Consider the following 14,736-nt stretch of genomic DNA (forward strand, 5'->3'; position numbering starts at 1 on the left):
AAATCCGGATAATTATACTAACGGGCTGAAAAAGTCACTATGATATAGGTTGATAATTAAAGATACAACGCGAGTTAACTACTAGTACTAGTTAACAACTAAAGCCTGGTCTGTGAACACGTAGAATTTTGTCCAAGCTTGGGGTCATTGGACAAAATTCTACGTGCTCACGGACCAGGCTTTAGTTGAGTTTTTTGGCGGTCAAGATGTAGACCCCGGTTATATTGGAATTGTAGCGACGGGAACTGCATAAGTCCTGGTAATTAATTTCTGCACAAATACTAAGAATTGAATGTTGTTGAAACACTGTTAAATATATAAAATAAAGTAAAAATTATACTAAACGGACCGAAAAAGTCGCTATGGTATAGGCTGAACACGTAAGATACAAAATGTGAGTCTTCGCTGATTGAGTTTTTGGCTTGAGTTGTGTATCTTGACTATTCAGGAGTGGAAGCCGTTGGATAAGAGAGATTCTGGCTTTAAATTCATCAAGATATTGATCCAACTAAGCACTAGACAAAAGGAAGAGAGAAAAAGAAAGACATGAGTAAAATATATCCTTATGTGAGTAAAGTCCTTCCTAACTTTTCATTTACCTACCTTCTTACTTTATAACGGGCTAGTATTCATTTCCGAGCGATGATGTGAATATTCAGGTTTATGTGACTACAATAATTTATACCACCACAATATTGGTGCTATGAATAAAATATAATACAAACAGCAAAACGACGGCCAAACCGCAATGTTTTTAAACAACCACTTTAACGGTTATGACTAACTCATCTAACCACACGAAAGAATAAAAATATCATAATAATGTTATCTATGATTTAAACACTGTTTTAAAATCTCAGAGCTACGTACCAAGTCATAGTCCTAAGCTAGAGTTAGTAGATGTCTTTTCTCAGTAGGTATAGTTTATAGCAGGGGTGGCCAACCGGTCGATCGCGATCGACCGGTCCATCACGACTATTAGTTCAGTCGATCGTGGCAAGGCAAAAATACTACATGATTGTGTACTAAACTATGCTGTTTCATTTAAGATTTCAAGAAGTATGTAAGTGGTAGATCACCCAGGGTTTCGTTAGTAAACAGTAAAAGAAGAAGAATAAGAACAGTAGAGCTTATGTCTAATCAAGTTGGCCACCCCTGGTTTATAGGAACAAAATTATTATTTTCTAATCCTCATACGATGGGTTGAATGATCTATAGAACCATTTCCCCGAACATAACGCTATCATTATAAAGTGTTTTATAACTGAAGCATCGCTATAAATTAAACAGCCAAAATGAATTTAATAAACGTCTTTATTTACAGAATTTACGGATGTTATAAATCACAAAGCGTGCTATCTTTAGAATGCATAGTTTTATTAGTGTGGTTACAGATTTCAGCTTATTATTGATAAAAGATATATTTAAATCAGCTTGTTCCTATCATACAGTCACACTGCAACGTGTAACTGTAAAGTAACAGTGTGACTTGGTGGTATTTTTTTCCCAACGAGTCACACTATAGTGCTCAGAGTGCTGTTAAAAATTTACTATTACAGTAATATTATAAATGCGAAAAGTAATAAATTAAATCTGTGTTGCGTTTTTGCGCTAAAATACTGTTTACTTACCATTCTGGAAAATTTCTGTTAAAAAATTTAATAAGAACGTATCTCCAAGTAGATAGCTGGGTTGCATCATCTTACTTTAACTTTGACAAACGGCCAAAATCTGTCAAACTCCGTACAAAAAACACCGGTTATCATTATAATTACGGTAAAAGTTAGGTGGTGCAACTCAGCCTTAAACTTTTCACGTTTTGGAGAGAAATACATTTGTTTTTTTATCGCTAGACGCTTTAATATCTTTCTGTGATTGATCGAAATGCACGTCCGAAACCACAGATAGAAAGACACTCTTTATTACGTAATTAGTTACTTTGCTAATTGACAGCGTCCACCATATTGGGAATGGATGGAAGTGGATACAATTTTAATTCTCATTTCCTTGGTCGGAATCATTACTGATTCATCATTCGCCTGACTGGCGAGCGCAGATGGCACTTAGTTGCACCATGGATGTATTCCCAGATAATATTTTATTTAACTGCCCCATGATGATTGATTGAGGAATATAATTAATTAAAATAACAGGTGAGATGAGAAACGCATGCATTTCACGTCGCAATAAATCCTGTGTTAAAAATTTCGTTGTCGAATTGAGAACTAGGCATTAAAGTTTGGATGTCTTCTATTAATAGATTATCTTTTCAACTTTTAAACTGCTCTGAACTCGTCTTGATTCAATGGCACATTCAGTTACGATTTTAGGTAGTTTATTTTAGGTAGGCAGTTTTGTTGCACGTATCAGATACGAGTATCTGATACGTGCAACAAGACGAGACATCAAAGTCAAAATTTCTTTATTTGTATATTCTTACAAATCGTAAAATATTTTGCTCTAAAGGAGCCTCTACATGTCTCATAATCTTTTTACCCTGCCAGCGCTTCGAGACCAACATTTGGCAAGTGCTGATTGCATTATTGATTAGAATCATAATCGAATATACACCACTAAACGTTTCGATACTAAATCTTATAAAAAGCCCATCAGTCATCATAAAGAAATAACAAGCACATCTTCAATGCTAACGTTGCTTCCTCAAAGCATAAAACATTTTTATCCGGCAGTCTATCAATAAGTCTGAAGTAAACACAAGGATGCAAGGCCAGTAACAAGGCTGGGGATAGGAATAGTACGACACACGTTGTGCACTGGCTACAGCGATATTGAGTTTCTTTATAATTTAAGGAACATAGAAAATCTTACATCATTATTCTTCTTTTAAAATCTTCGTACGTTCCTCTTTTGTTTATGGCCTATGTAAAGTTGTTGCAATTCACAGTCTATTATTTAATATCTACAAGCAAATATAATCATTGTTATGATCAAATTATAATACCCACATTAAATAGCTGTCTGTTAAAACTGATACAAATAAACATCGTTTTTTAGAAACGAAAATGTAGCAATTTGTGTGTATTAATAGTATTAATGAGACCACACATTGTAACTTAAATTTTTGAGAAACATCAGCTCTAATTCACAGGCAAATAAAATTGATTTTGTTATTACCGGGCTCATGATACTGTAACAATATTTCAGTAATTTCATAGGAGCGACCTTGATTAGCCTAGTCTAGTGGATGCATATGCACATAATATGTACTATAATACACATAAACATATTCTATGTAAGATAAGTTGCAGGCATACAACATGCTCGGTATTTTGACAAAAAAAGCGAAATCTAGCATCAGACAAAATAAATATTAAATGAAACAAACGCGAATTTAAACTTTGCTTGTTTATTACGTTTTCACGATAAATCCGCTCAACCAATTTTGATGAACTTCCGGAAATAAGCTACTTGTAAAAATTTATGTTCTATTCGTATGTTACGACGGTGTGTAACATAGCGAGACACTCGCTAAAGACATTCTATCACAAGCCAAAATTGTCAATGACCAAGGGATCTTTAACGAATTTAATCAAGGGATAATCTTTAACGAATTTAATCAATTTTCTGACTATATCAGAATTTTCACAGAATAACGCACTATCTTCTGTATTTTCTTTGTTCTAGACATTCTGGAAAAACCCTGAAAATGTACATTAACTGCGACAAGCGCACAAACATCAGCCAATTATCCCTAGGTAATCTAGAAGCTTCGAAATAGAACTTCATTTGGCGAACATATTATGTACATTCGCAATCACTAATCTAGTCTGTTCTAAAATTAGTTACGCATGCACACAATATTTCAGGAATTTAATACGGTTATAAATTGCAGTGTTTTGTATGTAATGATCACGGGAGGACCTTCAATGTCAATTAACAAGTATTTACTTTTTATTACAAGTCTATTTATCTTAAACGTAAATATCTTGAACTAGCTTTCCGCCCGCGGCTTCGCCCGCGTGGAATTTTGTCTGTCACACAAAAACTTTTTCGCGCGCGTCCCTGTTTCAAAAACCGGGATAAAAACTATCCTGTGTCCTTTCCCGGGACTCAAACTATCTCCATGCCAAATTTCATCAAAATCGGTTCAGTGGTTTAGGCGTGAAAGAGAGACAGACAGAGTTACTTTCGCATTTATAATATTAGTATAGATTAGTGCATTAACAAACTGTGTGTTTGAAATAACGTAGATTAACCTTCAGGTCTGTGTATTTTCAATTTTACATTATATGGGTCAAAAGACACATTTAATTAAATATGTATCCTGTTTCCATGGTCAGCTAATAGAAAATATACCACCTACTTACAATAATAAGTAATCTAATAACGCCTCCTGTAGCGTATGTTTCTCAGCTTTGTGTTGATTTGTAAATCTGTAACCAGCCCCGGATCTACGATTTTTTCGAACCGGGGCAAGAACTTGATATATCGCCCCCTCTCGTGAGCGTTTGATTAACACTAATATTATAATATGTGGCATTATTGGTGATCGAAAGAATACTCTTTAATAAATTTGTACTCTTTATTATCTATTACTAATAACTTTTTCTTAGGTGTGACATCAAATTAAATATAGCAATCATATAACAAGGCAACTGATAATCAAGACTTTGTTTTAATTTTTCTCATCGTTTTTTTTTCTCTCTTATCTTACTACCTCTACAGCTTCACACGGCGTGCTTTCTTTTCCGCGAAAGAATCTATTAGCTCATCAAAGTCCGTTTCAAAGGCAGTTTTATTTTCAATGGCTAGAATCGCGAGGCTAGATAAACGTTCTTGGCTCATTGTTGAACGCAGATAGGTTTTAATTATTTTCAGTTTGCTGAAACTTCGCTCACAGCTTGCAGATGTCGTCGGTAATGTGCAGTATATCCTTAAAGCTATACTAACATTAGGAAACGCTTCTTGCAAGTCATTCTTACACAGATGTTGTAACAGGTCGAATGCACTTGATTTTTCATTAATTTCTGTTACTAGGTCTTTGAATACAGAAAGTTCCTGGCAAAAATCAACTGCATTCAAGTCTTTTGAATATTTTCGTGCTAGATCGGCTCCATTTTTCTGCAGATCATCAGTCGACATATTTAAAAACGCGTGACCACTGAGGAAGGCGAAATTTTCATGTAGACTCTTTGCGCTCTCTACCCTTGTTTCTATTTCTGTTAAAATTCTGTCAAATACTACTTTTATATCTTTGGAAAATAGCCCATTTGGGTCTAGAGTTCTTGATTCATCTTCGCAGAATTCGTCGTGTTGCCTTTTCTTTTTGGAAATTCGTTTATTTTGAAGGACTGGCTCTATTTTCAATTTTTCTGATATAGTTGCAGCTTCTTTGATCCAATGTTCTATTGGTTTTTCTCTCATTCCCTGTATGATCTTAACAAGACCTTGCATTATCATCACAGAACGCGGCAAGATAATATCCTCTTTTTGTATTTCAACGTTCACTCTATTAATCTCTCGAAGAATATTATTCCAAATTGATAAGTTGAGGATAAATTCGAAATCCATCATCGCATGTAGTAAATGACTAGCTTCATACTTCGATTCTGCGGCTGAAGAGGATTCTTCAATTTCTTCTAGAGCTTTGACAACTTCCGGTAAATTATTTAATAGAGCAGTAACAGCTTGGTGTTTAGCTGACCATCTGGTTTGACTACTTCCTTTTAAGTTTGTTTTAGTACACTTTTGCATTATTTTCCATCGCGTGGTGGATCCAACAAAGAAACAATAAAGTTTTTGTATAAGCCCAAATAGGTTAACTGCTTCTGGACATGATGACGCTGAATGCACGCCCACAAGATTTAAAGAGTGTGCTAGACAAGGTACAAACATTGCCAGCTCGTTCATTTGCATAACTCTGGATTGGACGCCTTTGTATACGCCAGCCATATTAGATCCGTTGTCGTAAGATTGTCCGCGGCATTTTTGAATATCCAAACCATCATCTTCTAGTTTTTCTAGAATTTGCTGTGTGATATATTCTCCAGTTTTTCCATCTACTTCAATAAAATCAATAAAGCTTTCCTTAATAGTGCATCCAGTTTCTGTTATTTTTATATACCGAATAATCTGGCTCATTTGTTCTGAATGAGATATATCTGGAGTGCAGTCAAACATGATGGTAAAGTAGTTGGCCTCCTTGATCTCATTGATAATGGTATTTCGAACTTTTTTTGCCATCATATCGATTATTTCGTTTTGAATTGTTTTCGACAAATAGGATACCTGTCCTTTTTTGACGTGATCTAACTGATACTTGAGAGTAGGATCGTATTTAGCAAGTAGACATACCAAATTAAGAAAATTTCCTTGACTAGGTTGAGGAAAATTTTCAGTGAGATCACTCAGTGTTTCTTTAGTACCTCTAAAAGAAAGACAGTTTGTGGCAAGATACATGACAGCGTCCATTACTACATGTAGAATATGTCTCCATTTTTTTTTCTCAGAGTGAATTAATTGCTCTATATCGCGATCAATGCCCTGGCACAATTTCATTTGCTGCAGGCGGGTTTTCCACTTAATAAAACATTCTTTATGCGTTTGTGATACTTCATGCTCAGTTAATCTTTCTAAAGTCTTTTTCCAATTAATGAGACCCTCTGTACACAACGCTGATGTAGAAGTGCTGGCAAATAACTTGCAGACAGTGCAGTAAAGTGCATTTTTTGTTTTCGAGTAAACAAGCCAGGATCTTTTAATAATTTCCTTATTTGCCATTGTTCCGAACCACATGTTATGTGTCAAATGCCTACCGTTGCGTTCAGTGGACCTAAAGTCTATGTTATTTGGATGTTCATTATTTAGTAATACAGCTTGTTTACTCAAAAATGACCTTTGTTGATCTGTAATTTTCTCTTGGCTCGGCCATGTACCTGGATCCATTAAATCTATGATTTCGTCTTTGCTGCTCAACTGCAATAAGTCACTAGATGCTAGTTGAACGTTATCTCCCTGCTGAGATAACACAGACGAATGATACTGTTTGCCATCATCTGAACCTTGAAGCTTCAACTGATTTGTCGAATCAACTTGAGTGTCCAAATTACAAGAGTTATTGGAAATACCTGAAACCGTATCCGAAGTATCAGTGGAACTTGACGATGGAGCCGCTTCGTAAAGCCATTTTCTCATCTTAGAAGCAGATTTATTTACGTCTTCAAATTTCTCTTTAGCTCTTTTTCTATTTTCAGCCCCAGAAAGCTTTTTTCTCGGTGCGCTCATCGTTGATCTTTTACAACCTAAAAAATATTCATAATATATTTTACTATATATATATTTTACTAAATATTCATAATATATATTATGGTAAGTAACTGAATTACGGAGCCCAGCAAAACATGAGTTATAGACACTTCATCAATTACATAATACATTAAGGAACAGCAATAGGATCGAAAAGATAATATAATTAATATGATTTATAATATTATTTTTATTACTTACCTATTATTTCGTAAGGCGTTTATTTCCAATACGGTGTAGTTTAAGTCAATAGTTTCGCTAATAATTATTATAATTACTCGCACACGCAATCAATCACATAAACAAACAACGATAGTCCCTTGACGTACAGGTTTATTCGGCTCGGTTCGTGTAGCCTCTAGTTCTACATGTGAGTCTCTGCCGGGAATCCCCGTATGTGACATACGGGGATTCCCCCGGCAGAGATACGTACGCTATCAGTGTTGCCAACTAGGTTAATACAGAATGTACTAAATTGATTTTGGCGCCCTCTGAAACTACCGCCCGGGGCAGGTGCCCCGGTTTGCCCCCCCCTAGATCCGGGGCTGTCTGTAACAACTATAAAACAAACTCTAAAGATTATTAAAATATCCACAAAACTGCCAACTTTTAATTACCAAACCATTGTAATCTTTGAGCCAGCACTACACGGATCCATCGATACCGCTTTTTAATTTCCGCCGTCCAGTATTAATGCCTTACACAAAACAATCCCATTAAGCTTATATTTCCCATTTTTCAGGATAGTTAACCACAGTTCATATTAAAGGCAGTAAGTTATGTCTGCAATTTACAGTCGACAAATCTCCAACAAGCTGCCATATACAAATATGTAAGTTACATGTTTCACAAAAACTTACTATACTTTTAGGGCAGTAGCCAATAAGTTGTTATGTTATGTAAGTGCTGCAGTGTCATAATGAAAAAAGTTATTGGCCATGCATTTTGGTAGTAAAACTTCCTTTGTTTCAGGTAGGTATGGCTGGTATACCAAACATGGTGATTGTAAAAGACTAACGCCCGTATTCACAAACATTACTATGAGGTCTCCCAGTGCGCGTGGATGCACAGGGTGACACATGAACCAATCACAGAGCTCCATTCAACGCTGTGCGTTCGATTTTCTGATTCACTTAAGCAAGCATCGTTTGTGAATACGGGCGTAAGAATCGTACTCACCATGTGTGTATTTTTTTAACAGGTTGTATAATTAGACATCTTTGATTGACGAAGATAAGTTACTGACGTATGAGTGAAGTCAGCAGTGGGAGACGGCGTATGTGACTGCACCAGACAGTCTGCCAATAGAGAGAGATGGAGGGAGATCGTGCGGAGAGTTGTATCCGCCTCCACAACCGATGTGAACAACGCCTCAACGTGGCCACGACCGCTCTGCCAAGAGTGTAACGAATAAGAAGAAGAAGTATGAGTGAAATTAAGTACTTAATACTTATCCTAGAAATGAGTTACTTTCATTCTTCCACTGTGGGTCCACCTAGTGACTACGCGACGCCAATATAATGGTTTCATGTGACAATCCGATCAGTGTGATTGTCTCCGTCATTCCGATTTGGATATACAAACTCTATTAGCTCTCGTGATGGGCACTAAAGGCCATCAGTGATGGTTGACTTGCCCCGGGAATCGAACAGTAATCCGGTAACAGGTTATCAATTTTATATTCTGTTTTATTATGTTAGATGCGGTTAATACGTCGGTAATTAGGTTAAATATTTTTTTTGCGTTTTTTTTTTTGGGACTGACTGGAAACAAAAACATAACATTAATTACACAGGATTCTGGAAAGAAAAGAAAAACTTACTAATTTTAACACAAAACGCTTAGGCTGGGTTGCACAAATCTGTCAAACTCTATACAAACAACACCGGTTATCGTTAAAGTTACGGTAAAAGTTAGGTGGTGCAACTCAGCCTTAATAAATAAAACTGAAAGTAAGTATTTGATGTGGCCTAGTATTTAATTTATATTTTCATTCAATTAAAAAACAAAATTATATTATTATTTATAAGAAATAATACAAGAAAAGCAAACAGTAACAGCTACCACTCCATAGTGTTCATTCAGTGTAACCTTTACATTCAGAATCAAGATTAATAATATGAATGGATACGTTGCTCATTTTATGGTGTTCTATTTGCCATCAACACAGGTAATAGTCTATCAGGCTCATAACCCGTTCTATCGTGAAATTGTTAATTAACGAACAACGGGGATCTCGGGTCGTTTAGACCGCAGCCATAGCTCGTGAAAAACAGCCATAATTATGAAATGTTTTCTTATTATTCTCTTATAATATAATCTTGGGTAGCTTGGCTAGACCAATATCGATGGAATAATTTTGCGCAAAAGTTTATCTTTTCTATCTAAATTACCTAAATATTTTTAAATAAAAATAACGAAACCAAGAGAAGAGCTTCCATTTTCAACCATCAGGCTCTCCCTGTAGACAAGTGGTAAAACATGACAATTGTGACTTCTAAATTCCTTCGCTCGCGCGTTTTTTTTAGGGTTCCGTACCTCAAAAGGAAAAAACGGAACCCTTATAGGATCACTTTGTTGTCCGTCCGTCCGTCTGTCAAGACCCTTTTTCTCAGGAACGCGTGGAGGTATGAAGCTGAAATTTATATCAATTACTCAGGTCTACTGTCCCTTGAAGCTGTGAAAAAATCAAACTTCTAAGCCAACGCAATCAAAAGATACAGCCGTTTATGCCGCAAATTTTCGACACTTGCAAGGGAATCAAAACCTACAGGGTGCTTCCCGTGAACTCAGAATCTTGAAATTTGGTACGAAGCAACGTCTTATAGCATAGATAAAGGAAAAATTACGAAAACCATAAATTTTTAGTTACATCACATAATATATATTTTTTTAATAATTTTAAACTTACTACCCATTTCCTCATAAACGCGTAGAGGTATTAAATTGAAATTCATACCAAATACTCAGGTCTATAATACCTTTAAGCTGTAACAAAATCAAACTTCTATGTCAACGCAATCAAAAGAAACAGCAATTTAAGCTGCATATTTTGAAACTCGCAAGTACTCGCAAGGGAATCAAAAACCTAAAGGGTACTTCCAGTCGACCTAGAATCTTGAAATTTGGCATGAAGCAACGTTTTATAGCACACATAAAGGAAAAATTCCGAAAACCTTAAATTTTTAGTTACATTACAAAATATATATTTTTTAATAAATATAAACTTATTACTTTTTTCCTCATGAACGCGTAGAGCTATCAAGTTGAAATTCATATCAAATACTTAGATCTAATTGCCTTTAACCCGTGAAAACCAAACCAAACCAAACCTTGAACCAGATTTCTAAATAGTGACTAAAAAACTTAGTAAATAAATAACTTTAATAAAAGAACTTTCGCAAGTCTGCTACAAGGCTAGTATAAGTGTTTCAGTTATATTATAGATAAGTGATATGTGTTAATATAAAATAAAGGATTACTTAAACGATGAAGAGATCTTTGTCTTAAATTTATGCTCCTCCATCTTTCCCCATTGTAATGTTATGAATTTCATTTTGCAATAAAAATACCATAGTTATGACTCGATTGTCGTAATGTACGAACTTTGTAAACCTTGCAGGTTTGTACGGAACCCTCGGTGCGCGAGTCCGACTCGCACTTGGCCGGTTTTTTTTTGTATAATTATAATTATTTCGCCCCGTTTAAGGGATTTGAAAATTACAGCTGTCAGGTTATGCCATTTGTGAAAGGGACTGGCTGTTCAACCTTCCCCTACGTCGCAGGTGTTAGACGGTTTGATTGGTACCGTAGCGATCGGGGAAGGGTTGACGCCAGCTTAATTGATATTGTTAAATGACAATCAGGAACAAGAGAGCAACGAACCCGTATAAGTCGCGCAAAGAGAGTTGAGGCCATACACGTACATAATTATGTATACGCTGTTTGGGCTGATGTCTTGTGTAGTCGAGCTGACAAGTGCTTTTTTATGCAGAACAAGGAAGGTATTTGACCGCAATCTCACCTGATATTATGTGAAATGCAGTCTAGGATGGTAGGTGCTTATTCACTCTCGTCTTGAAAAAACCCAGATTACCTACGATGTTCGGGAACAACAGCAGTAGGCAGCGAAAGAAGCTTTCTGTCTCGCTTGCAGACGTTAACAACTGTGTCTAGATATTTTAAACTTGAATGTTAATGTGTTGTGTTCTGTATTCAAATATTTCATTAATTCAATTACATATTTGCCTCAACTTTCTTTGAGCGACCTATAACAAAACACCATCGACCTTTTGCGATTTTATTTCGCACCGTGGACTAACAGACTAATTCCCTTCTAATTGATTGATCGTCATTTGTTTTAGTTCGCAGTAAATATCTAAAGAGCAATTTGTTCTGATGCACGTAGACGAAGTAATTAAACGTCAATTAATTAAGTTAGTTGCATCGATTCGATCTCTTTTGTGTGCGTATTTCTGTAACGGTCACAGGCGTGGGTAAACATGAGTGTGTATGCTTTTGTACAAATGATTTTGTAACTCTTTACAATAATTTCGACTTCCAGACGCGTTCCCCTTACCAATCAAAACCTACCTTAGGGCGGATCCCGTATATTGATAAAGTTTTTGCAAGATACCGTTTAATAGCGTACCTATTAACGTTCACACGAACATCCCTTTGCAGGGTCCCGTAAAAAAACTGATCCGTAACAACTGGATTGCCGTTTGAATGAGACCGTTGATATGTGTGGGTATACTTCCAAAACCGCGATCCCCGATCGCGTAGAGACAATGCGATTTGCGTCAGACGCGCGTTGGCCAGCCAAGAACTATTTATTTTGACGAAAGCAAATAGCTCTACTAGATGTGACTAAGTTTGGGTCTCAAATTACTTCATCACAAAAATTAGGCCCGGTTTCCACCAAGGCAGAGCGGTGTGGAGCGGACCAGACAAGTTTTTTGAATAACCAATCAGAGGTGGAATTGTGTAGAGCAATCGTAATCGGATGCCGGCAGCGCAGGACCGTGCATTGTGGAAAACCTTGGAGGAGGCCTTTGTCCAGCAGCAGTGGACGTCATTTGGCTGAAACGAACGAACGAACGAATCGTAATCATTTGACAGTTCATAACGTACGATAAAATTCTTTAAACAAAGCGTTTGACAGAATAATCGTACGTTATGAACTGTCAAATGATAACGATTGCTTTACACAATTCCACCTCAGATTGCATTATTTGCACATCTCCACTCCGCTCCGCTTCGGTAGAAATGGATCAAGCGGGCGCCATCAGCCCCAAAGTAAGCAACTAATATGCTTGTTTTATGGGTGCTAGCTTAACGGATATGCTACTTATACTTTTTAAATACATATTTTATACATATACATAGTAACAACACCCGTACCGTCACAGAAAAAAAAAACAACATTTCAATTTCTACCCCGCCGGGAATCGAACCCCGGACCTCTTGCATGCTATAATCGGCTGAACCATTTAAGAACCTAGTAAGGGACATGTTTTCAGATTTTCGTTTTTTATCATAAAGCTACATAATATTAAGGTACCTACCGAATACAAAGACAGAAATTGCGATCAAACAACTAGAAGCCTAAAAGGCAAGGGACTCCAAACCTAGTAACTACACCACAAACCCAATTTGACCATTTTAAAAAACCAGTAAGTAACATAAACCATTTCGAAACCTAGTAAGTGCATGAACATACTAGGTTTTATAATGGTCAATGTGCCTTACTGGGAAATGAAAATTCGTGTCCACCCACCTCCCGACCATAAAAAACCTAGCATCACTGGCAACACACACTGATCAAAGTCTTTTGTCTTGAGACACTGCGGTATTTCGGACGTGAGAATATTGCGAAGCTTCCCGAACGCTACCCAGCCGAGTTGGATTCGACGATTGACCTCTTTCTCGAAGTTGGACCTACCTAACTGGACTGTTTGTGCTAGGTACCTATACATAATTGTCAACAACTTCGAGTGTAGTGTCTCCAACCTTCAGAGGAGTGGGTACAACACGGGTATTTGACATGATTTTTGTCTTGTCCATGTTCATTTTAAGACCCACTTGTTGAGAGGCTCTACTGAAGCCATCGAGCATTGTGCTTAGATCCTCCACGGTCTCAGCCATGACTACGATATCGTCCGCTAAACGAAGGTGGGTGATATACTCGCCGTTGATATTTATGCCGAATCCGCTCCAGTCCAGAAGCTTGAAAACATCTTCCAGGGCGGTGGTGAATAGTTTCGGACGTAGACATGGCTCAGAAGTGAGATGGGTCTATAGTTTTTAACAAGATTTTGTCGTCTTTTTTGAAGAAGAGTATCACCACACTTCTGTGCCATGCCGTAGGCGTTTTTCCCTCGAGTATGATGGAATCGAACAGCCTCTGAAGATCCTTTTACCGGCGTTCCGCCTGCTTTTAGAAGCTCAGCCGTGATTCCATCATCACCCGGTGCCTTGTTGTTTTTCAGCTGCTTGAGAGCCATTCTAATCTCGTACAGACTGACGTCCGGGATATCTTCGGTGTAGTGTCGGGTCAATCTAGCTCTTGGCTCTCCGGCTAGATTTGTGACAGGTATACATACACTCGTGTATAGTTGTCCGTAGAACTTCTCAATCTCTTCCAATAACTCAGGCCCCAACGAGATGTCTCTGCCATCCTCGGTCTTCAGCTTGGTCAGTTGGTTTTGGCCAACAGACAGATCCCTTGCGAACACTAGAGCCTTTGGTACGCTCAATCCACGGTAATAATATCATACAGTATTGTAACTTCATATAAACTGACGAATCGCGAGTTTTCCTTCGAATTTCAAATCACGGGACGTGGTTGAGATCCAAAAGTTAGGGGTGTCGCGAATGTGCCGAACGGACGTCGATGGCCTAGTGTTGAAAATGACTAAGGTGATTGAATTGGACTGACCGTCTTAAACGATCAAATTTGTCAAAAACTAGTCATTAACTGTCAGAAATGGTCATTTTCTGTCAGTTTGATTTGAAATGAAAATTATATTGTATAAAACCAGCTTTGGCCCACGACTTCGCCAGCCTGAAATTAAAGTAACAGGTCATTATGTACTCATTATGATTAGTAGATTTTTACCAATTTGCGGCACGTTGACCACTATACCACTCAGGTCTTCGAAGTTTATTTTTCATATTTTTCATAAAAATGCTTGACTTTGCACTTTTGCAGCACGTTATTTTGTTCCTTCTAGAATCTCTACATCTGCGTTCCCCTGCACTCCTCACACTTCAGCCCGAATTTCAAGAATTCCCGAACATCGAAATCCTTTCGTCACTATTAACAGCGTCACAAGGCTCAAAATAGCGCAGTAACGTAACCCGCAAACAGTTAACACTGTCAGCTGTGGACGCTTATCAAAACACTCTTTTAATAGAACTCTTAAATGCTTTAGTTTTTCAATAAAAATCTATTAGCGACCGCCATTC

General features: G+C 37.2%; 1 protein-coding gene across 1 annotated transcript; it reads right to left on the bottom strand.

Annotated features, from left to right (window-relative positions):
• Positions 1–4,504: 4,504 nt before the first annotated feature.
• Positions 4,505–7,711, bottom strand: LOC135081596 (zinc finger MYM-type protein 1-like). Its single transcript, XM_063976341.1, has 2 exons — positions 7,468–7,711; positions 4,505–7,262 (listed from the first exon to the last, which is right to left on the bottom strand). Exon 2 carries the CDS (start codon positions 7,243–7,245, stop codon positions 4,681–4,683), a length of 2,565 nt encoding a protein of 854 aa, XP_063832411.1. The 5' UTR covers positions 7,246–7,262; positions 7,468–7,711; the 3' UTR covers positions 4,505–4,680.
• Positions 7,712–14,736: the final 7,025 nt, after the last annotated feature.

This window comes from Ostrinia nubilalis, chromosome 20, assembly GCF_963855985.1.
Source record: "Ostrinia nubilalis chromosome 20, ilOstNubi1.1, whole genome shotgun sequence".
NCBI classification, from domain to species: Eukaryota; Metazoa; Arthropoda; class Insecta; order Lepidoptera; family Crambidae; genus Ostrinia; species Ostrinia nubilalis.